At 49.3% G+C, this 24,369-nt stretch overlaps 1 protein-coding gene across 3 annotated transcripts in view; it reads left to right on the top strand.

The window, feature by feature from the left end:
* Positions 1–24,369, top strand: part of PLB1 (phospholipase B1) — a 132,466-nt gene that overhangs the window by 70,688 nt on the left and 37,409 nt on the right. For all 3 annotated transcript variants that reach the window (XM_025261323.2, XM_044926117.1, XM_044926118.1), the window contains 19 exons: positions 1,075–1,148; positions 2,813–2,856; positions 4,912–5,020; positions 6,291–6,342; positions 6,662–6,742; positions 7,887–7,952; positions 8,282–8,382; positions 10,388–10,469; positions 13,355–13,459; positions 13,573–13,668; positions 13,897–13,968; positions 15,018–15,056; positions 15,632–15,692; positions 16,514–16,572; positions 17,502–17,575; positions 21,633–21,676; positions 22,131–22,239; positions 23,748–23,799; positions 24,183–24,263. In XM_025261323.2, the coding sequence (XP_025117108.1) occupies positions 1,075–1,148; positions 2,813–2,856; positions 4,912–5,020; positions 6,291–6,342; positions 6,662–6,742; positions 7,887–7,952; positions 8,282–8,382; positions 10,388–10,469; positions 13,355–13,459; positions 13,573–13,668; positions 13,897–13,968; positions 15,018–15,056; positions 15,632–15,692; positions 16,514–16,572; positions 17,502–17,575; positions 21,633–21,676; positions 22,131–22,239; positions 23,748–23,799; positions 24,183–24,263 (1,401 nt within the window). The remainder of the gene's footprint in view (positions 1–1,074; positions 1,149–2,812; positions 2,857–4,911; positions 5,021–6,290; positions 6,343–6,661; positions 6,743–7,886; positions 7,953–8,281; positions 8,383–10,387; positions 10,470–13,354; positions 13,460–13,572; positions 13,669–13,896; positions 13,969–15,017; positions 15,057–15,631; positions 15,693–16,513; positions 16,573–17,501; positions 17,576–21,632; positions 21,677–22,130; positions 22,240–23,747; positions 23,800–24,182; positions 24,264–24,369) is intronic.

The raw sequence follows: 24,369 nt of genomic DNA, 5'->3' as shown, positions 1-24,369 counted from the left end.
GGAACTAGTACTAATGGAGGGGGGTGAAACACCAGGGTCAGTGGAGGAGATGGAAATACTAAAGATGACCCAGCCTGTGTCTGCAACTGCCCTGTGGTGACCTCCAAGTCCCCACAAAAAGTGACCCAGAAAAAGCAGAATCAAGTCCTTAGAGAGCCGGGGTGGGAAGTGGGGGTCCCTGCTTCTGGCCACAGCAGCTCACTACAGAGGAGTCCAGCTTCTGTTCTCTGGGTCAGTAAGGTCAAGGGCCTCCAGTTGAGTTTCCCCCCAACTACCAGCTGACACCTTTCATGTCTGTGGCCTGTTCACATTGATATGATCTCACTCAGTTTCCTCAACAAAATCCTGTGACGTATCTCTCTCCTCAAACTTAAACCAACAAAGAAGGTGAAGCTGGATGAGGCAAAGTGAGTACCATGGCCACAGAGCCTGTAAGTGCTGGATAAGGACAGAACTCTCAGGCCCTGACTCTGAGGCCAGAATCCTGTCTCTGTCCCATAGCCCTCTTCTCCATGACCCCTCAGGACTCTACCCCAAAGGCAGGGACACCTCTCCTGGAGGCCAGCCTTCCCCCGCTTCCTTGAAATGGCTCGTCTCAGAAATAACAGGCTTCGGGCAAGGGACATGAACCTGCAGTGCGTCACATGGTGGTTTTAAAAGACTCTGCTCTTTCTTTAGCTGAGGAGTAGGTACATGGCATTTCGTTTTAATTTTTCACATTGTACATATGCAAGATCTATTCATATCAAAGGATTATAATATACTTCCTTTTATGATATAGTTCACAGCTTTTAGAAACATGGGGCCCTGAAATGAGTCCTTTGGAAAACCACACTGCAGTCTAATTTCCAGAGCACTTTTGCCAGCCTGGTGTCTGGGCAGGGTTTCCCAGGGTGGGTTCCAGGATTCCCAGCGGGAGCTTGCACTCATTTCTGACAAGGCAGGATTCACATCAAGACATGCTGTCAAGACCCTGGGTTCTAAAGGGCTTGGCATTCTGGCCTGGCCAGGACAAGAACACAGACCCTCTGGTGAGCAGGCAGGAAAATCACCCCCGTGTTGTTCTCTTTTCAGGCAGGTAATGGGGCCGGGTCCAAGCCTGGAAATGTCCTAGACGTCTTGACTCAGTATCGAGGTCTGTCCTGGAGGTGAGTACAGCCGTGGCGAGGCCCAGAGACGCCTCGTCGTCACAGGACAGGGGAGGATCCCCCTGAGCATGTAGAAAACAAGTTCTCTAGCAGAGAGATGAGTCACCTGGTGCTTTTCCATGAGAAATTTCTAGGTTTAATTTAAGGAAGGTATTTATCAGCTTTCCCAAACCATTTTCTTCCAAACAAGTCTGGACCTGAACAGGAGGAGTTTAGGGGAGAACCTACTGAAACATTTGGGTTGGAAAAGGTTGAGCTTCCATTTCTCCCCTCTGCGCAGTAGTCTCAGAGGGAGGCAGCAGCCTTCAGAACCACAGTTGTGTCTGAGTCCCAGCTGCCTGCTCTGTGTGATCTTGGGCAAGTTATTCAGCCTCTCTGAACTGGTCTCATCTTTGATTCAGAGACAGTAATACTGGCTTAGCATTGTCATGAGGCTTGCATGCTAAGTCGCCTCAGTCATGTACGACTTTGTGCGACCCCATGGACTGTAGCCCACCAGGCTCCTCTGTCCATGGATTCTTCAGGCAAGAATACTGGAGTGAATTGCCAGGCCCTTCTCCAGGGGATCTCCCAACCCAGGGACCAAAACCACATCTCTTAAGTCTCCTGCATTGGCAGGCAGGTTCTTTACCACAAGTGCCCAGGTCACGAGGCTTAGAGAGAATTTAAATGCCTAGCACAGTGCCTGACAGGAAGGTGTAAATGGTAGCTGGGATCACTACTGAAGGGCCTTCATTTAACAGATGAGGAAGCATGGCTCAGAGAGGACAAGTAACCTGTCTAAGATCACACAGTCAGATGATGAAGGAGCAAAAAGTAGGGTAGATGGCTCCTGACCCCTAATCCAGCACCTCTCCTAATCACATATATATATCTCGTACATGCTGGTCCTGCTCCGTCTGTAATCAAATCCAGGCACCGCAGACTGTGGTGAGTAGCACTCCCGCTTCACCTTTGAAAGTCTGGCTCATGCCAACCTGAGAGGGCAGGTTTGGTGTTTCCTCAGCCTGCAATCCATCATCTCTGGCACCAGCTTGGACCTGAGTGCTGAGTCCCTGGCCTTCTCCCTGATGATGCTCTGCAGAGTTAAACCCCAAACCGTTTTGAGAACCTTTGAAATGTTCCCAGATGTACTTGGCAGAGAAGGAGGAGATATGGAAAAGCAGGGAATCCAATCAACTCTGGAATGCTGTGTATTTTCATGCCTAGAAACCCATCCAATTTTGATTTCCTTGGAATTTTAGAAGTGGTTTGGAAGATTGCGAAGGCTCTCTAGAAGACACCCTTTAAAGACGGGTTTTCCCCAAGCCAAACAGGAAGAAAACCATGAGGGCAAACTTCTTTTTTTCTTTTAATGAAGGGGCCCACTTAATTCCCTTGCTTGGGGTTAAAGATCAAACCTAAAAAACACATAAGTCAGCCCCGCCGGCTTAAACGAGTTTTTTTTTTATTTGGACATTCTGGTTTGTGGGGCAAGTAGAGAAAAGTTGCTGTGTTCTGGATTTTTTCAGTTTTTCTACAGAACTAGAGGAAAGGGAAAGCCCCAAGCCCCCAGAGTGTTTCTCAGAAGGAGGAAGGTGTGTCTTGGGGATGTCTGGGGTGTTTCAGCGTCGCTGGCAGTTTTAACCTTCATTTTCTTTTTTGTCCCCACGACGACGACGTAGTGTGGGCGGCGACCAGAACCTCAGCAGCGTCATCACCCTGCCCAGTGAGTACGCGCTCCCCCGGGGTTCGGGGCGGGCCCGCCACAGCCCTGCGCGTTTCGGCAGCTCCCCCTGGCGGTGACCGCGGGCTTAGCAGGGAACCGGGCTGCAGAAGACAGCCGTGTTCGGCAGGGGGCGCTGCTTCCCCAAGACGGTTTCCTCGCTCTGCTTCTTGAGAGTAATTAAAGCCTTGCCTATTTTGTCTTTAAAAAAAAAAAAGAGAGAGAAATTGTATTTGTCTGAGGAAGAAAGAGAGTAAGAGAGAAAGAATGCTCCATCCAGCTCTTAGTGCAAGTTATTATTAAGAAGTGATTGAAGAAGGAAGGAAAGGAAACCCCTCTCTGCTTTGCCTGTCATTCTGACCAGAGCACCTTTTTGGGAGGTGTTGACTTAGGCTTGGACTGTGTTAGGCACCACTGCATACAAAGACGTTGAATTCCTGTGTGTCCGGTTTAGGAAAAGCTGCTATGGCAGCAGCAGAGATGAAATTACCTTGTTCAGGCCACACAACACAGCCATATTTGGGGCGCAACGTTTTCCTTAAATTGCTTCATCAACAACCTGTTTGGAATGATTTGTTAAAGCCTGACTGCATTCTTTCAATGGTCTTATCTTATTCATCTTTTCATTCTCCTTAGTGCATACACAGTGCTTGTTCTTAAAGCACACATAAAATACGTGTTATTTTCCCTTAAAATCTTCTGGCTAACAATTTTGCCCGAGAGGAATTTTATCGGTCCCATTCTCGTTTGCTTTTCTTGTAATTATCCCTTGGTAATATATCTTTAAAAGTTAAGAAATTGTTTCAGCTCTAAGTCACCCAGACTTTGATGATAAAGGTGGCTTGATTGCTACATAGGCAGAACTGGTTGGACTTCATGTGCTATCTGTTCTTGCTATTTGCAAATCCTGTTGAGTGTAAGTAGGTACAGTTCTGTGGCACAAGTACCCCTTGTCTTTTTTATTTTTAGGTCCACACGAAAGAGCTATGAATAAACTCCACTATCGCTAGGAGATGGTTGGCGTTGCTTTTGTGAATGTAATTGAGTGGGCTGTGAGCTGGGCTAGCGTACACAATGCTTTGCTGGGCTCTCTGATTGCCATGCAGTTGTGGTCAATAACATGACTGGAAACCATCTGATTCAAGGTCGTCCACTAAAATGATTTGTGGAAAAATGAGTGTCCAGAGTAGACAAACCTTTAGAGACAGAAAGGAGATTAGAGGTTGCCATGGGGCTGGAAAGCTGAGTGCTGAAGAATTGATGCTTTTGAACTGTGGTGTTGGAAAAGATTCTTGAGAGTCCCATGGACTGCAAGGAGATCAAACCAGTCAATCCTAAAGGAAATCAGTCCTGAATATTCATGGGAAGGACTGATGCTGAAGCTGAATCTCCAATACTTTGGCCACCTGATGCCAAGAACAGACTCATTAGAAAAGACCCTGATGCTGGGAAAGACTGAAGGCAGGAGGAAAAGAGGATGACAGAGGATGAGATGGTTGGATGGCATCACTGACTCAATGGAAATGAGTTTGAGCGAGCTCCGGGAGTTGGTGAAGGACAGGGAAGCCTGGAGTGCTGCAAAGAGTCGGACATGACTGAGCGACTGAAATGAACTGATAGGGCTGGCAGAAATGGGGAGTGACTGCTAGTGAATGCCAAGTTTCTTTTTGGGGTGATGAAAATGTTCTAAACTTTACAGGGGTATGGTTGCACAACTGTATGAGTGTACTAAAAGCTATTGAATTGTACTTTGGTGAACTTTGTTATGTGAATTATATCTCAGCAAAGTGATTATGTATTTGGAAAAAAAGCAAAGTGCCCGAGACCTGAGCCAGACTGGCACTTATTCAGCACCAATTTATTAAGCCCCTGTGTGTGCTGTCCACATGGCTCAGCATCGCCCTTCTGGACATTTTCTTTGGGGGCTGAGTGAACTGTAAGGGTGAGATTTGTAGGCTGGGGGGGGGGGCTCTGCTTTGTCACCAACACCCCTTGGCACTTATCTAAGGAATTCGAAGATGACTTTGGGGTACTGACATCTCTTCCTTGTATTTATAGACATGCTCCGGGAATTCAACCCTTCCCTGAAGGGCTTCTCTGTTGGCAAGGGAAGCGAAAGCAGTTCTGGGGCCTACCTAAACCAGGCTGTGCCGGGAGCCCGAGCTGAGTGAGAATCTTGGGGGTGAACCCCAAGGGTCCCCTGGGGACCTGGTTGGGCCTTTGGCCTAGACCAGGGTGTATGGCTGAAGGCTGGAGGGGTTTGGTCCGGGGGAAGGATCTGAGGGTCAAAGACAGCTGAGTGGGCTCTCTTGGGGGGTGTCCCTTGCTCTGGGGCACAAAAACCCACTAGCCCACCCCTAACCACAGCCCCAGGAACTAGTCACAATTGGTTCTGATGCCAGGTACATGCTTTGAGCAAATTACTTTACCTCACCTATATTTCTTCTAGAATAATCACAAACCTTACTTTACCATGTCGTTCCTAGGGATTCCTATGTTTTGGTTCCTAGATCTCCTGATACCATTCTCTCAACTCTCATCACCACCCTGAGCTTGAGCCCCCATCCCCACTAGAGTAACTATTATTTATTCAGGACCGGAAAGGTGACAGATTATCCAGAGCAGAGATCATACAAAACCTAACAGGCTTTATCATGAATTCTGTGACTTCCTTTTCCTTTTGGTGGGGGAGGAGTGAAAGACTACCACTTTATGGCTTAAAATTTGAGGCTTACATTAATATTACCTTAATCTTGCTTTTTTCCAAGTATATGTCAACTGGTAGTATAAGAAGAGAGGCAGTTCTCAGAATGATTAGATCAGGAGGCCATCTAAGAATGAAGCCTGAGTTGAAAGCGTGGAAGTAACCAAAGCAGAGAGTGATTCATATGGCCCTGGATTTCTCCCCTGCCTTCCCCCAGGCCCCAGGGCTCTTCCATGCGAGAAATCTATGTATCCAAGCATGTCCTGTGTTGTAGGGGAGTGTTAGGGATTATTATCCCAGATAATTGTTATTATAGATGAAGACACTGTAGCACCAAGAGATGAAGTGGCCTGAACAAATGTATTCTCTCAACCACACGGTCTCTCATCTTTGTGCCTCACAGGCTTTATCTCAAGTTCCGATAACAACCTGTCCTGCCAGACAACAGTGTGCAGTTTAAAAAGTACCTTTGTTATCTCTCATATATCCTGTGTAGTAACTGTGAGATTGAGCAGAGGGTCAGATGCCCATGTTTCCTTGGTGATGCTGCTGAGGCTCAGAGAGGCCAAGTAATCATCCCAACACTCTAGTCCATAGAAAGAGCAGCAGCCCTGCTAACGTCAGAGCAATCGATGAGGAAACTGAGGCCCGAAGAACAAAGGGTCCATCCAGGTAGTCTGATACCTAGCCTGCTGTGCTGGTCACTTGACTTTTTTCTTATGTCTGCCCTCAGGGATTTACCTGTTCAGGCCAGGAGGCTGGTGGATCTGATGAAGAATGATGTGGTAAATCTGGGGGAAGTGGCATCTGGGCCTACTTGAGGTAGGATACCCTGAGCAGGGAGTAGGCGGGAAGAATTATGGAGACGGAGAGTTTTGGCTCTGGGGGAGGACAGGAACACATGGGAATCCAGAGAGGCCACCTTAAAAAAAAAAGATTTAGCACCTGTGACCTCGGTACCCTCAAACCAAAGAAAAAATTACTAATGTCCCCACTAGACCTCCAGTGTGTCCAGACCCATCCCTGCAGCGTTCAGTACTTTGTATTTTCCTAGACTTGACTCTGGGGCAAGACATTTACTTGTTTGTTTCCTATTCATTTCAGAATATAAATTTTCAGGAAGACTGGAAGATAATAACCCTGTTTATAGGTGGCAATGACCTCTGTGATGTCTGTGATGACCCGGTAGGTCTCCAGGCCCTAACCCAAGATTCCCCCAGGAAGAATTTCCACCCCGGGTCACTGAAACAGTGCAGCTGGGTTGGGACTTGGCTAGTGGTCAGGCATGGATCCAGCCTGGGGACCAAGCAGACACTGAAACACTGCTCTGTCCATAAGGAGCTCACACCTCCAGGGCAGGGGGACACAGACAGCCCACCTTCAGGTGTGATAGAACTGTACCCAGAAGAGAAGGCTGGGGTTAGGACTGCCGTGGGATTTGGTATGGGGGTGGGGGTGGCATCAGAGGTTTACAGAGAGCAGGAGAGTCTGGGTTGTGAACACGAGAAGCTTTGTCAGGCAGAAAGGGGACCAGCAGAGCAAAGTGGTGGATCTGGCTGTGGCTTGAGAGCACCTGCCCCCAGGGTGACCCTGCCCCCCGAGACTCCGCAAGGCTTGCTTTCCTGGCATCAAAGTCACCAGAGTCTGGGATTTCCAAGCTGTGTTTCAGAGGGCCCACAGTGGGGCCTGAGGGCCGCTGGCTGCGGGGTGGAGCAAATGAGGAGGTGGGGCCATGGGTTCCTCCCTCACTTCCCCTGAAGCTTTGATCATTTGGTAGAGCAGGGCTCTTGGCTAAATTTCATTCAGAGAAAGGGTTCCACTGCTTTTCTTTAAAAAAGTTTGATAAGCACAAGATGAAGGGAAATCACCCTTAAAATGTTTTACCCTTGGGGAGGGGAAGGCAGGAGCCTCTTCCCCTCTCCTTATCTCCTCAAGTAATATGGTTGAGCTGTGGGTTCCCAGGCACGGGTGGCTCCAGCAGAAGTATCAGCCACTAGGATGTTCCAGCTGCAGATCTTAGAGGCCCCCTGCTCCAGCATCCCAGTTCAGAGGTGTGATGTACTTTAGCTAGGGCCCTCCCTCTAGTTGACACGAAGTGGGTCCAGAGCTTTCCATAGCAGAAGAAAGGGCGTTTCCCTGAGGGTCACAGCCTTAACAACCTTGAGGACTGTGGGGTTAGGGTGGAGGCTGGGGTCCCAAAAGACAACCTGTGCTTCAGTGTTGCCCATTCAGACTGAAAGGCAGGGAGGAGGGGACCCAGGAGAGGACGCAGTCCTGGTTACAGAGACTGGGTGGTGACTGGGCTTAGAGACGTCGCCTCTGCCTGCAGGTCCGCTACTCTCCGCAGAACTTCGTGGACAACATTGGGCAGGCTCTGGACATCCTCCACGCTGAGGTACGAAGGCTGGCCCACATGTCCTCTGAGCCGCTCAGCCCCGGGGCCTCCTCCTTGGGTGTCTAGCTTCCTGCTGAGACCCTCCCATGTGACCCCCTTCCCCTGGAGACCAGCGCTGGCCATGCTGTCACTCCTGGGCCCAGCAGCCTGAGCACACGTGTGTTAACAGCGAGCAGCAGAAAGGAGGAGACAGGGATGATGGATGTGGGTGGGCCCAGGTGAAAGGCCACAGACATGACACCCAGCAGGAGGCACTGGCCCCAGACCTGGGGGAGAGGCTGGCGCTGCCCAGCCCTGATCCTCTTGGGGACGATCTTGCCTTTGCTCAGGTACCTCGGGCCTTTGTGAACCTTGTCAAGGTGCTGGAGATCATCAACCTGAGGAAGCTGTACCAGGATAAGAACGTCAGCTGCCCAAGGCTGATCCTCCGGTGAGTTGGATGTTCTCCACCTGTTTCCAAAGGGCCTATGGGACCCTTAGCAGAGAGTGACTCTGGCTGGTGAGAAAAGCCAACGGCAGGAGTGTGAGGAGTGCTGAGACCCCCTGGTCAAACTTGACAAGGCCTCTTGGAGGAGACCCCCAGGGCATTGTGCCCACCCTCCCAACCCAGTCCAGGCTCCTATACCCTCAGAGGACATGCATTTGCCACCCAATGTACTTCTTTTGCCACGACAGCTCAGGACACTCTTCAGTCCTCCAGGGAAGAGTAAAGCATGAGGGATGGGCGAGCCTCTGTGGGCCAGGCTCACTAGGGCCACATCTTTCTGTGTCCAGAACCTCCCTGCTCCCTTCCAGAGGCCCAGCTCCCGGACAGATGAGCCTCTCTCTTCAGCATGGGTGCTCCAGGCTGCACATTCACAAAGGCAGGGCTGTGGTCACCTTCTAGGAGAGAGGGTGTTCAGGTCAGAATCAGCATGGTAGAGGACAAAGAACCCTCGCCCTGAGAGGCCGCCTTCATCCCCAGCCTCCAAAGCCAAAGATGGCTCCCCTGCTAATGTTACATGTGACCCTAGGGAGTAAGACGTCCTTCTGCCCCAAGTGTGAGCCGTTCCTGCCTGCAAGGTCTCCTCTGGGCTGTTAGCCCAGATCACGGTGGCTGTGCCCCCCACCCCCTTCTTCCCTCCCCAAGCTCTATACAGGCCTCCACTGTTGGCCTAAGCACATCACGTGGTAATGACCCCGAGTGCCTCTCCCCGCTCAGCCCTGAACTCTGTCTGAGTCACTGCCAGCGCAGAGTCAGGGCTCCGTGGCTGTTTGCTGAATGACTGAATGAATAATTCACAAGGGCCAGATCTGCTCTTGGAAATGAAGGGGTATCTTGGCTGTTCCCTGAGGATGCGTGCCAAAGCGCCCCCGGGGGCCTAGACTGCATGGGTCCCCTGGGGAAGGCCCGGGGATGCTGTGAACAGTGGGAGGACGGCTGCCGGGTGACACATGCCTATTAGCGCAGCTGGTGTCAGGCGGGCTATTTTTGGCTGCTGACTCATCCCTGGCTCCCACTTTCTCCAGTCACTGGGCCACATGGGGCGGGGGAGGGGACAGGGAGAGTTCAGCATTTTCATTCCATTTCAGAGCACCTCACCTAAAAGTCTCTGGCTGCCCATCACTACAAGGTTTCCAGACGATTAAAGCTGAAGGTTCAGAGTTGGCATTTGTCTGACCTGGAGTGGCCAAGTTGCTGACAGCGGGATTAGGAAGGCTCAGGGTCACCGCATTCTGCCACCTGTGCGCTGTCCTGTCTCAGTGGCTGTGCTTTCCTTGGCGGTGCTGAGTCTGCACTGAGCCATCCTCGCTATATTGCCTCCTGCCTATGGACCATAAGCCCAAATTTGTGAGATGGCTAGTCAGGGCAGAAGCAGCTTAAACAGGGGTTGAGAGCTCAGGTTTAGACCAGAGAGACCTGAGTTCAAATCCTGGCTCCCACACTCAGCATCCACATGAACTTGAGAAACTGCTAATCCATGCAGAACCTTAGTTTGCTCATCTATAAAATGGGGGCAATGAAAAGACAGCTTCTAGAATAGCTAAGAGGATTCAGCAAACTCATAAAACTCTCAGCACAGTGAACTTTCAGTATGTGTTATCATGAATATTGTTGTCCCTATTATTTAGAAGGAGGCATGCCTTATCTCTACCACACTGTTCTCAGACATTCATCGGATAACTTGGCTCCGTAAAAGTCACTCCTTACAGACGTCAGAAGATATAACTATTTCATTTTCATGGCAAATCCAGATCTGGGAAATTTTCTTAGGTTTCAGCTGGTGCAGTTGACAGGTTAGCCAGCCAGAGCCAGCTGCCCCCCGCCCTCCTCCTTAGCACAGGCATCTGGTACCTCTGAGTTAAATATATTCTGAATCTCAAGCCAGTGTTCCTGTGTCGTGCTCTCAGACGGTGGTTCTGGTGGGTGAGCACCTCTGTGGTTTGGTCTGCAGGAATCTGTGTCCCTGTGTCTTGAAGTATGATGATAATGCAACAGAACTTGCCTCCCTTGTCGAAGTGAATAAGAAGTATCAGGTAAGCTGGGAACTGCTGTGTGGTTCATGGTTCTGGTTAGAAAAGGAACAGACACTTAGATTATTTCAACCTCGACTGGATGTGACATTACCACTGACCAGTTTGCAGATATCAAGACCGCCCCCTCCCTCCAAGGCAGCAGATTCCGTTTATTTGAATCAAGTTACAGAGCCAAGTCACTCAACACACATGACCAAATCTCAGTTTCTGGCCTTACACCAAAATAAATATTTCCAATTGTCCATGGAGAATGGGTATGAGTTCTGACTCCTGGGGCAGGAACCCTTGCCACCCAAGAGAATCTGGAGGATTCAGTGCAACAACACGTACTCCGTCTGCCCTCCCTTCCTGGGGGGAGCAGGTGTTATTAGGTGTTACTGGGGTGCACAGGGAAAAAGAAAGCTGATGCTCTCCCAGCATCCTGTGGGCTGTCCCTTTGAGGCTTTTCTCCATCAAATCTTCAAGCAGAGCAATGGACTCTCTTGAGTTTTGTCCCAAATAATCACCCAGTCACTTGAGAACAATGGTCACCTTCCAGCTCTTCCAGGCTGGATGGGATGCAGAGAGCTTCCAGGGTGGATCAATCCTTCAAGCCCATGGACTCCTTGGAGCAGAACCCCTCCTGGCAGCCTCTTTCAGAGCAGCCTTGTCCATGAGTGGTGTCTGGGCTCAGGGCAGTGACCTGTGTATCATTCTTCGAGGCCATCGCTGGGCCCCTTGGGTGACTAGGGGACCGTTCCTTTGTCTCTGCTGAGGAAGTCATGGCCCTCACCAGGCAAGGGAAGGCAGCCAGGTTATGGCTCTGAAAGCAGTCCTTTTGCAGGCGGGGTTTGAGTGCAGAGCATAAGCGCTTATGCAATTCTGGTTGGTTTATTGTTTATTATTATATCAGATGTATTATTTTCTATAACTTGATTTACTTTTGGCCGTGCAGGGTCTTTGTTGCTGCACAGGATTTCCCTAGTTGCGGAGGGCAGGCACTACTCTCTAGTTGAGATGCTCTGGCTTCTCCTTGCCGTGGCTTCTTTTGTTATGGAGCTTGGGCTCGAGGCACTCGGGCTTCGGTAGATGCGGCATATGGGCTCAATTGCATGGTTCCCAGGCTCTAGAGCACCCGCTCAATAATTGTGGCCTATGGGCTTAGTTATCCCTCGTCATGTGGGATCTTCCTGGAATAAAACCTGTGTCTCCTGCATCAGCAGGTGGATTCTTTACCACTGAGTCACCAGGGAAGCCCCAGATGTATTTTTTAAACAGACTATCTGGAATAGCTAAGGTCAGAGGCCAAGCCACCAGAAATTGAAGAGTCATGGAATTCTGGGGCCATGCCATAAGAATAAAATCAGGCCAAACAACTGGATTGATGGAGTCACCATAGACGCCACTATCCCTGCTGTTTCTAGAAACTAGATGCACCCTCAGCAAAATGGATTCTGTGCTGCCCCTCCGTCTTTCAATCTCTAGTTTCCAAACCGAAGCCTGAGGCGGGAGCCCCCACACATCTACTGGGGGACCCATGGATGTGTGTGAGGGACGTTGGGAGAAACAGCATCTGGGCTTCTCACCTACATTGCAAGGCAGGCTTTTCTTCACACAGTAGAGTAGGTTCAGAGAACCAAAGGGGAACTGTTCCCTAACATGGCCTTCACAACCTCTCTAGATTAGCCAACTATTCCCAGGTCTGCTCTTGGTGACCACTGAGACCCTGCTGTAGCATCCCAGACGAGCTCACAGCTCAGCCCCATGAGGCCATCATGTCCTCTCTCTCAGTCCTCTGACTTTCTACTTCCTGTTCCCCTTTTCTTGAAGATGAGCATTGCTGTTAATTATTACCAGCATGTGCCAGGCCTTCTCCACACTACTTACACCATTTCTGACAAGTTGCAGTGGTGGGGGCGGGGGTCTCCACTCTGAGCCATTGTGGCTGATTCACAGAAGCCCTAGCAACATTTAAAAGAATTTAAGGGATGGTCCTGGCCTCAGTGAACATCCTCCACTTACAGGTGAGGAAATAGAAGTCCAGAGAGGGAAAGCAGCTTGCTGAAATTCACACAGCTAGTTAGTGGTATCGTATCTTCTGCCTGCCTCAAGGCTCTGTCTGTAACTGAAAGAGTCTCCCCCAGGAGGTCAGAGCTGATGTATTCCCAGCCTGGGGGCTCTCTGGCTGATCATGGAAAACAGAAGGTGTCCTGGTGTCTTCTCAAGTAACTGCACTAATGTTCTGGGTGTGGAAGCCTGACTTCCCCCTCCAGACCGGGTCCTGGCTCCAAATGATGGAAACCCAGCAAGCACTGAAATGGCAGAGTGTGGCAGAAGTGGGAGCCAGAGCTAGGGTAACTGGTCCTTCTGGAACTGAGTCTATGTGTAAGCTATGAGAGTAACAACTCTGCTACCTCCTAGATAGATCTGAGCACTTCAAGGGTGCATGGAAAGGAACACTCGTGCTCACACACTGCTTGCATGAATGATGCAGATGGGCATTAAATGTGGTTGTTAATTCACCTTTGATTTCCTGAACCAGTGTATAACATAAATAAATGTAAGGATAATCCCCCAAAGTCATTAAATCAAATTTGTACTCACTCAATCTCCATCCTAATCTTTAATCAGAATCTTTAAAAGAGGCTCAAACTGATGGACTTGGGTTTTTCGTTTTTCCCAGCCTGGGTCAAATAGATGCAATGGCAGCAGAGGTTGGGGGCAGGGCCTGAGATAAAGGCTGATCTGAAACATAACTAGCTGGCTCCTGATCAATAGGGATTTTACTGCAGATTGATTTCACGCAAAGGTCAGACTGTGTTGAATTCTCTGGTGAAGAAAGATTCCACACAAAGACCAGACAGGTGCAGAGAGCCCCCTGACCCCTGACTCCCTTCCTCCTGCAGGAGAGGACTCACCAACTGGTCGAGAGTGGGCGTTACGACACCAGGGAAGATTTTACAGTGGTCGTGCAGCCGTTCTTCGAAAAAGTGGACATGCCCATGACCCCGGTAAAGCCTCATGGATAAGTGGGAGCTACAGGTAGTGCCCAGCTCTTTCTGAACATCACTGGTGTTATCTGACGTTCCTATGACATGGCCACTCTATTCTGTCCTATGACCAGGAGGGGTTGCCTGACAACTCTTACTTTGCTCCTGACTGTTTCCACTTCAGTAGCAAGGCTCATGCCCATGCAGCCAGTGCCCTGTGGAACAACATGGTAAGATGACCAAGACAGGGAAAATTATGATTCCTCTGATAATAAAAGATTCCAGAAAGTGTTCAGAGGACTTCAGAGACCCATCACTCAGGCTGTGAGATTCCCCACACAGCACTGATGATAAACCCCAACCCCTCTGTCCCACCCTCCCTTCCCCAGCCCTGCCTCCCGACTTTTCCAGTCTTGCCACCTGTTTATCACTCCCCATCTTCCTGCTTCTTGGTTTAGTTGCAACCTGTCGGCCAGAAGACAAGACGGCATAATTTTGAAGACAAGATCATTATCACATGTCCAGACCAGGTAGGGTGCCAGGGGTCTACCTAAAGCCTCTTTTGCAGCCTTTTGAACCTTTCATTCAGGTTTCTCCATTCCTTTCATCCCAGGTTTACATCCACACCCCCAGCTCTGTTCCCCTACCCATCTAATCCATACTGCAGTTAACCATCCACAATGCCCCATCTGATTGGACTGTGAGGGGTGACAGCCAGTACCCAGGAGGCCCTAGATTTCACCTCTGTCTCTCCCTGTCCCCACGAGCTCTGGCACAAGTCTGCACCCAGGCCTCTTTCCAGCTGGGAGGAGGAGAGTGGTAGTACCATCCAGCCCTCATGTTGAAGCTGAGGCTGGGAGGACATTAAGGGCAGGATGGGACCTCTCCATGTAGTCCCCATGGCAGGATGAAAGAGTGAGGGCCTGAGACCTGGAATAATATCTTCTAGGATGGAGATGAGGGCGAGAGTGGGGAGGTCCACTGGAAGCCAGAGATAAGAAAGCAGACATTCACCAGGAACACAAAATAGATCTCCCTGTTCACTTGCAAATTGTCAGAAAGCTTGGACCTTTGCAGCTGCTCCCTCACGCCTATCAGTTCCTTCCTCTGGATTCCCAGAGGGGTCCCAGGTCTAGGACAGAAACCTGCTGAGTAGGGGGCTTCAGGGGGTGGAACCTCAAAGCGCTTGGCTTTTCTTGTCTGGGTGTGAGGCACCTAGGCTACTGCAGGACAGGAGTGGGAGAGGTGGGAAAGGGGGCTAGGAGTTCGGGACCTGGGCTTGTATTAGTAGACAGTGGGACTCTGTTAGAAAGGGGCAAGGTGGAGAAAGAGAGGTGACCTAGCCACCCCGGCCAGCTGGGTAAGAGGCAAAGTGCAGAGGTACTCGTTCCTGGGAGCCCTGCAGGGTTTATTGTGGTCATTTAAGGGGGTTGCAAAGAAGGCTGGGTGCATCCTGGGAGGGGGCCCAGCAGTCACCCTGGAGGGCAGGGACTTGGGAACCTGGAAGGTATTTCTGCACGTGGGAGCAGAGCAGGAGGCAAGTTGACTTGCTCCCGTGGTTCGCCCCCTCTTCTCACAGGCCCGGCCATTTCTGAGCACCTACAAGAACCTCGTGCAGGTATGTACTTGTTGCTTCCTTTCAGCTCAGCTGCCAGTGCAGTGGGCAGCCGCTAGCAGGCACCAGTCCTACAAGGCAATGGGAATGTGGGTGAGCATTCCTGATGGACAGTCGGGGGGTATTCACACTCTTCTATAAAGTCCATTCACCTACACCTTCAGACAGTGGGGAGGGCAAAGTACGCATTATTGATAACAGTTCAGACAGGGGGGCCAGCCAGTCAACTCTCAGCCTCTTTAGACATAAGTGAAGAGAACCATTCCCTTATAAATCTGCTGCAGAAGTGGGGGGAGAGGGGGATGGGGAGGATATGTTTGCAGTGGGCTGGGATCATCTTGTTGATATTGATTTTGGCATTGGATGGTAGGGGTGGTGTGGGAGGATCAGAGCTAGGTTCACAGGTGGAGCCCGGCCTGACACTCAGAATCACCTGGGGCACCTTCTTCAGATGTCCCGCTAGGCCCTCCCCAGGGTGGGGCCCAGGAATCTGCATTCGTTAGAGCTCTTGGGTGAGTCCGATGCCCAGCCAGTTTCTCTGGCCCCTGGCAACCCTGGGATCTATTCTGCATCCCTAGGATCAAGGGAGCCAGCTGCTGTGCAGTGACAGAGCCCCTTCTGCCTCACCACCCACCTCAGGTAAGCCCCTGGTGGCACACCAGGACCCTGGGCCCCTCTACAAGAACTCAGTTAATGGCCAGTGCTTGCTTCCTCTCTGGGTGGCCACCTAGGAGAAGTCCCCCTCTTCTATAGCAAAGTCTGACCCAGCAGAACCCAGAGCAGCCAGGGTCCCCCCTGTTCCTCCAGCTAATGGGAGCACATGTGGGGGGGCCACAGGAAAACCGCCCTCAGTGGCCCAGCCTGGGGTGTGACCTCACCAAGGCCCAGAACCGGGGTGTATGGTGCCCACCAGGGAGTCACCACAGCCAGCCAGCTCTGTGGATCACCCTGTGGCCCCAGGCTCTGCAGTCACTGCTGCCGCCTGGAAAGTTCTCAGGAGTCTTCAAAAGAGAACTGGGGGCAGGAAAAGACCCAACATGATTATTCCTCAGACTCTTGGAAATCCAGAACCCAGCTCTAAAGAGGCCATGCATCAGACTGTGACCTCCTCTCCATGGCCAGTGCCTATCTGGTCATGCACTCCGGTCACAGCTAGTATCCCATGTGACTGCTGGCACCAAAGTGCTGGGATCCCATGGTGCCCAAGCATCCTGCCCTCCCCTTCTTCCTTCTACCCTCTCAACACCTCTCCCTTCCCATAGGTCCAAGTTGATTGGTTGTGTCTCTGATGGGGAAGCTGTTTTCCCCTGCCCTCTGCCTCCACGGCACCACAGATGCTCAGTCTCGCACAGCCCAAACTCGCACGTGGGTCGTGTGCCTGGTCTGAAAGCAAGTAGCACTGGATTCTGATGGTAGCTTCCTCCCCACAGACTCAAGTGTTTGTCTGTCTGTCTTTCCAGTGCACACCCTGAGACCTGCAGACATCCAAGTTGTGGCCGCTCTGGGGGATTCTCTGACCGTAAGGACTCTTGGGCCCCGTCCTTGCAGGGTGTGGGTGAGTGTGTCAGCTCCAGGTCCCAGTTCTTCTGGCTCCAAGGCCTGTACTCCTGGCCTCTGTGCTCTCCTGCCCCTCTGTCCTGACTCCATCAGGCGAGAGCAGGACGAGGGTTTGATTTTGCAGTTGTGTTCCCAGTCAGGTGTGTAAGTGGGAGTTCTTCAGGAGTGAGCTGAACTGTCTCAGGCAGCAGAGGTTATGAACACTTGACATCACATTTTGAACTACTCCAAAAAATAATGTCATTTTGACTCAAAAAATCTTCTAAACCTTCCGTGAGGGTGCTTTTCCCTTGGATTATACTTTACAAGAAGCTCCAACCCTCACATCTGTTTCCTCTTTGCATCCGCCGCAAAGCAGGAAAGACTCTGTAGTTGTGGTAAAAGTTACGCTCTTAAGTTCCAAGAAATAGGGCCATGATATCATTCCAAAGCACCACTTTCTGGCAGCACTTCTGAAGCCATGAGACTGCCTTACAGAATGTCTCCAAGGGAAAGAGAACTGTGAAATGCATGAGAAATCTGTCCACTGCAGATCCGTAGGCTCTTTCTTCATGCACGTCAAGAACTTAGGAGCAGAATGCTGCTAATGGTATTGAATCTCACGTTCATAAAGCACTTTAAAGGCTTCAAAACTGATTTTGCAATTATGATCCAGTTTGGTCATAAAAACTATCCTGTGAGATAAGCAGGGCATGGGCTCAGGTCTGTAAGGAGGCAGCTGAGATCTGGGGAAGGAAAAACAGCCAGCCCAGGAATTCTGACCCCCTGGGGTGATTCTCTGCTCATGCTGCAGTGCACACACAGGGAACACCTTGGGAAGCCCTGCACATCTGCAGCCTCCCTTTTCTCTGATTTTCCTGTGGATTTTGATATTTGGATATGTTTTCAAAGGCCGGCAATGGAATTGGCTCCAAACCGAATGACCTTTCTGATGTCACCACTCAGTACCGGGGGCTTTCATATAGGTAATGTTAACCTGTGACCCCCTCCCACCCCAATGCTTACCTCTTCCCCCCACCCCCAGAGATCGAGTGGGGATGTGTCTCCTGTAACATGTATAAATACCGAAGAGCAAGCACCAGGTCTGGAGGGGGCTTTCAGAAGGAAAACCTATCTTATTTCTGGAAAAAGGGAACAATTTGATGAGTAGAGAGGATATTTTTCTTTGATAACTCTTTTCTTTTAATTGTGCAGAAGAAGCAAACCGAGGTTCTTATCAGACTTCTGGGTCAACAAATTCAGCAGGAAATGCACCGGGAAAGCACCAGATCTCTGAGTCTTCACCTGCCTGTTTGCATGTATATGTGCCCATGTGGTTGTTCCTGTGTTTCTTGTTTACTGTGTGTCTGTGTTTATTCATGTTGTTTATTCACGTTGTGTAGCCACACCTCTGCCTTTATGTATATGCACACATCTGTACAGAAAGTTCTGAAATGAGACACCCACTTCAGGTGGAATCAGCTGAGTCAAAAACCCCAACCAATAGGCATTCCAGGGCCCCTTCCTTGTGCCTGCATAATGGGGTAGTGGGGCAGGGTGGTATGGGAAGCACAGGCTAAGCTTTATGCTCAGTTGGCAAGTGCCTGATGCTACAGGAATATAAAAGGGGATACTCAACCTTGCCAGGTGGGAGAGGAGGGCTTCCCAGAGAAGGTGGTACTCCGTTAGGCCTTGCCATGTTAGCAGTTTGGTAGGCGAGAAGAGTATTCCAGACAGGAAGTAGGAAAGCTTAAGGCATGTCAGGAGAGTGGCTGCACATGAGTATTCTTGTTTCTTTCTTTCCTAATAAAGTTCATGTTTCTGAGCCCTTCGAAGTCATTGGTGATGAGCTCAGGACTCTGCCACGAGAGGGCAGAGCGCTGATGAAAAGTGGGGTAGCCCAGGGCCGCCCCTCCCTTTCCTGCAGAGAGAATCAGATGAAATATTTCTTTCCAGGAAGCGAGAGGGAGCAGTGTTCAGCTCTTGCAGGCTGTAGCAGCCCTCTGGCCGGCCCTGAGGACCGTCCTGAGAGGAAGTTTTTCCTGGGTGAGAGGCATCCTCACTCAGCCAGGAGCCACCCACAGAGAGGACGCAGGTGTGGACAGTGTGGGGACATCACCTAGCGAGAGCTGAGCTACAGGCCTCCCAGTGCGTGAGGTCCCATACACCTTCAGCCCCCTTCTGGCGGGGGGTCTCTGAGGAACAAAGTCAAGGTTGCCTCTTACCCACTGGGTCCCAAGTGTTACTGGGGCTGCAGGAGAAAGACAAACCAGAGGGAGGAGCAGGAGAGTGGAGGGTATTATAGTCGAAAAAACACGAGGTAGGGGCGGCTTTACTTGGTCTGAGCTAAAGGGGGAGGCAGTGGGAAAACAGATAATAAGACAGACAAGCCAGCCAGCAGTTGATGGTGAGCTACCCCTGGTGTGGTCAGGGGAGCGAGGTGACCTACCTAACTTCACAGTTACTGCGCAGATTCCCAGGATTCAGATACAGACAGGCCATCTTCCGCTGAGCAGTGAAAAAATCCAGCCATTGATGTTTCTTCCTATGAGTGAGGTCTAGTAAGGCCTGATGTTTTAATCTTCTGGTTCTGTTTTCAAGGCCTCATATATTCAATGGCTCCTGTCCCTTTAAACCCTTTATTCTAAGTGTTTCAGAGACCTGCCCCAAAACCCACATGTGTTAAAAGTAGAGTTTTTTGGTCAGAGTCTAAGAGATAGTTTGACTCTTCATAAAACATGTAATGTTTCCCAAAGTGTGTTCCATAGAACACTAGCCCCAATCTTTGTGTTTTGGGGAAAATTTTTCCTACTATACCCTTCCTCTGGGAAATTCACATGCATATAAGCATATTAAAGGCTCTGAGAAGCCCGACAATGAAGAAATCTATTTAAATTGTCTCTGTTTAATCCAATATTTCCCTTAATCCCAGAACACTTTGTTTGTTCAGAGTACCTGTTAGCATCTCTTAGGAAATGTCCATGTAGTAGACCAAGCTGAGAAAAAGCAATTTTCTGAATCCATTAAAGCTTCTGGATAGGAAATAGGAAATTAATGATTCCAGGTAAACTAAGAATGCAATTTGAGCCTCTTTCTCCAAGGAAACAAAGTAGAAGGAGTGGACCTCATGGAGTCAGACTAGAGAGAAGAGTTCTTGGTAGGTGGGTAGCTATGAGCAGGCCTTGCAGGAAGAGTTTAGGCTGTGAACATTTCCAAGGCCCCTTGGCCTGTAAGAATCACACAGCAGTGAAAGACCCCGCTCTGGCTAGCTCACTGGTGTGCCACATCTGGAGGTCTTTAGAGAATTGCCTTTCCTTCAGTTGAAATGTTGGCTTGATTGCTCATTCAAAGGACCAAAATAAAATTTATTTATCACAAAAAGCATTTCTTTGTCTTATTAATTAGGAGTTCAGTCTCACATTATTGAAACTCCTTTGATAAATGTTATCAAGCATCAGTTTTGCATTTCTCTGCATACTGTGAGTGACTCTGGAACAAAGCCCATCCTTTGAGCTCATGGTGTAATATGAACTCCATTCATCTGAAGGGTCTTGTCTAAACTAGCTGTTTCATGTGGGTCTGTTTTCTTTCATGTTTCCCATAGTTCTGATCAAAACAAGGGTTTTCATATTTTTGTTTCTCCTTATTTATTTGTATAATTCTCTCTTTTCTCCTGGAAATGGGTTCTGAGAGATTTCTGTAGCATATTGTCTTAATCAGCTACCACACTTTGTAGAACAAAGATAGTTGTACATAAGAAATTGCAATAGAACATACTTGATGTGTATGCATTTATATATGTTTATGTGTTTATAATTTTTTAGCTTTTATATGTTTCTAGAAGGAGGAAAGGAGGCAGGGTTAGAAGACAGTGATGGGAGGAGGTATAAGTCTTTGTCATTTCCTGCCAAGTGAAAAGTGTTGTGATGAAGTGCTTTTGGTCCAAAGAAGGAAGGCTCAGGAAGCAGCTAAAGTAGTAGCTTCATGCAGAGTTGAGAAAGGATCAGAAGCTTTAAAAGCAGTGCCCAACCAAAGGCCAGGCTCAGCTCAGACACTGGATGGGAGTGGGGAGAGAGATACCTGAGTGAGAATAGAAGGGTAGAGTTTACCTGGCTGGTGTTTCTCTCCACCTTTTGAGGATCTTGACCCTTTGATTTAAGCCCTTGACCCCACCCTAGTATAAAATAGTCAATTTCACTGCAAGCCTTCTCTTGAATGAAGAACAGCCATAACTTTGATTCATGGCCTGTCCTTCGAAAGTCTACACTGGTGGGCTGAATGCTAACACTGTATTCTCTGAAACCTCTTGGCCTGGAATAATATACTGGGATGGAGAAGGGAGTCACAGAAGAAAAACAACAGTAAATATAGTACATCTGAACAGTGGACTTCATTAAAACAGAAATACTTCTCCCCTTGCCTCCCACATGTGTTCAGTTTAAATGCATGAAAGAAACTGAAACTTTGAGTGTGTCTTAGATTGAGGGCCATAAAACTAGATTATATGAAATTAGATCAGGTGTTGAAAGGCAGTGAGAGGCCATCCCCTGAACTTTCCAGTGGAATTTACCTGACCACTGGGCAGAGAAGAGCCTATCCATTTTCTAAAGGTTTCCAGTTCAAGCTGGTTTTTAGTTACCTTTATGGTTTTAAGTTTCCATAGAAAGTTGATTAACCCCTGTGTGCCTCAGCTTCCTACTCTGTAAAATGGAGAAAATTCATCTACATCCCAAGCTTGTTTGGAGATATGAGATAACTAATGTAGAGCATGGCTGGGTGCATAGTATAGAATCAGCTAAGTATGCGCCCTCCTGATTTGCAGAAGGAAAAAAAAAGCCCTCAGATTTCACCTTCAAATCCTGGATTTGGAGGAGCCAGCCTCTTGGGGAATTCATATTTTTTCCGAATCCCTCAAACACAAAGAGGTGGCTCTGGGGCATGACAGATGCTGATGGTGTGGGTGTCTTTAAAAGATGGGGGCACTTTTCTATAAAGCCTGTACATTGATTCAGTCTCTCTCACTGACTTGCTCACTTTCTACAGTTCAGGAGGGGACAGCTCCCTGGAGAACGTGACCACCTTACCGAGTAAGTAACAACCAGTGTCTTGAGTCTGTCCACTGGGTCCATCTGATGCCCAGGCTTCCTGAAAGTGCCTCTCAGCTAAGAAAGGGAGAAATGACATCTTCCTTATGGGCTGCCATTGAAATGAGAGGAGAGACCTGTGGACAGGCCATTGAAGGGGCTGGAAAAAACTATGTTAAAACCCTGGCCCTTCTATATGCTGGCCAGGTGACCTGGGCCAAGTTACCAACAGCCTGAGCCTCAGATCTCTTCACCAGCCCAAAGGGTATGAAGATAGATGAGCCAGAGATAGCGGCTGCACTGCAAAGAATAAAGAAAGAAAAGGAAAGCTGGGAGGCTCTTGCTGCCTTGGCTCAGCCTGTCATCAAGCCATCTGAGGCCTCAACCTCTTTCTGGGGCATACTCCACCTCCCATCCTAAAAGCTCTCTGTGTCCCGTGTACCCCCTTCTTTTCCAGATATCCTTCGGAAGTTTAATGGGAATCTCACAGGTTATGCGGTGGGCACAGGAGATGCCAATGAGACAAATGCATTCCTCAATCAAGCTGTTCCTGGAGCTAAGGCTGAGTAGGCATTTTTGGGGTGAGGGAGCTGTTGGGTAGGGAGTGGGAGGCACATCATTCCCTTCACGGCTGTAATTCTGACCTCTATATACACAGGGGGCCTTTATTTACAGCAATGATTGGAGAGTCTCTTGGCCATTCTCTTCGCTGGCTGCCTCTGGGACTGCGGGGAGGCTGGATGGCTGGATCTTGGACAGAGACCATGATCCTAGAGCCTGAACTTGGTCTTGCTTTCCTGGGCAGCATGTTCTAATCTTCAGCTACCTGACCCACCATATCCAATTTTTAAAACTTACCATGGCATAATGGTATTCTCTCCAGTGCCTCATGAGTGGCAGTTCCCCCCATAGATCAGGGAATATCAACCAAATAGGTGGGCAATACAGAGTCTCCATGTTAGAAGCTGCTTAGAGGAGCTGCTTAGAGGAGTGGCGAGTCATGTCCTGTCCTTATGCCCATTGTGGGGCTACAGGAAACGCAGTTGAGAAGCTAGAGGTATCTGGCGCCAACCACTCAGCCCCCCAGGCTGACCTCCAAGGAGACCCCTCCTCCCACACCCCACTCCTAGAGGCTTCAGCCACCTGGGTCACCTCATTCCTGGCCCAGCCTGGGAAGACCCTTCTTGGTAATAGAAACAGCCAAGATGGTGGTACACATGGACCCGCTGCCAGGTGCCCGGAGACCTCTGGTCTGTGGCTCCATCTCACACTAAAACAGGGGCCAAAACTAATGAAGAGCTGAGGGTGCCTGAGAGCTAGTCTTTCCGTGAATTATAAACCCAGGTATGTGTAGGGTGTAAGTTTATTACCCCACCTCTTTCTATGTGTGTGCACTCAGTCACTTCAGTCATGTCCTCTGACTCTTTGCAACCCTATGGACTGTAGCCTGCCAGGCTCCCTGTCCATGGGGTTCTTCAGGCAAGAATACTGGAGTGGGTTGCTATGACCTCTTTCTAAGAGAAGCATTTAACTAAGTTGTGCCATTACCAAAAATGACACAACTAACATATACCTAAGAAAAATCACAGCCACTGGTGGGGGGAGGAGGGGAAGAAGCAGCTGTGTCAATATGAGACTTTTAACTATTGTGCTTGAGCATCAAATGCTCAGCTTCCTGGCAGCCAAGGTAAAAGAGGAAGCATGCAACAACTTTCCTAGATCTAATTTCAGAGTCTATACCAGTCCTTTAAAGGAGATGAACAGTTTCCTGCACGGAATCATTAAAGACACTTTGCACGTGGAGTCCTAGAAAGGAAACCATGCGTAACAAATATGATTGGCAGTACCCTTGACTATAGAGGCTTGGGACAAACACAGCTAGTTCTGTGAAGGGTTATTTGTTGTAATAACTTCTCCAGAAGAGGCAAGTAGCTTCTTGTCCCTGAGCCAGCTCATGTTGGAGGGTGGGGGGTCAGGGGTGGGGTGAATGCCATGGAAGCCTCAAATTCAGGCCTTTTAGGATGAAAGATTTAGGGGCTCTTCCTCAGTAGGACTGATTTCCTCTCCTCCTCAGGGAACTTGTAAGCCAAGTCCAGACTCTGATACAGAAGATGAAATCCGACAATGTAAGTCAGATTTATGATTATCTTAAATACTAGCTTGCTAGCCCAGTAAAATCCCCAAATGGAATTGTTGGCCATGAAAACAGTGAGCCCCCAGTCCCTAGAGGCATTCAAGTGGCAGAGGGCAGCCTCTGTCGAAGGCTGCCTGGAGGAGATTACGTCAACCAGAGAGAGGTTTGTCGCTGATCACAGTGACCCTGAAAGTCCTTCCTGATGCTAAGAATCTGTGGTCTATAAATAAATCTTTGAAGTGCTGTCAGCTCTGAGGTTCTGATCCTGTTTTTTCAAAAGGGCAAGGAAGTTTTAGAGGTTTGAATGGATTTCCTAGAGCTGTGTTGTTTTTTGGTTTGTTGGAAATCATCAAGCGTTTTCCTGCCTCTGTACAGAGAGTAAATTTCCATGAGGACTGGAAGGTCATCACGGTGCTGATTGGAGGCAGTGATTTATGTGACTACTGCACGGACTCGGTAATGGGGGCGGGTCAGCCTACTCATTGCTCTTGACTTTGACCTGTGGGCCCTGGAGATCCTCTTCGAGAACAGTCCCTAGAATTAACCTCAGGATTGTCCAAGG

The sequence above is a fragment of the Bubalus bubalis genome, chromosome 12 (assembly GCF_019923935.1).
Source record: "Bubalus bubalis isolate 160015118507 breed Murrah chromosome 12, NDDB_SH_1, whole genome shotgun sequence".
Taxonomy (NCBI): Eukaryota; Metazoa; Chordata; class Mammalia; order Artiodactyla; family Bovidae; genus Bubalus; species Bubalus bubalis.
Note: the sequence above shows the minus strand (reverse complement) of the source record. Positions and strands in the feature narration are given on the sequence as shown.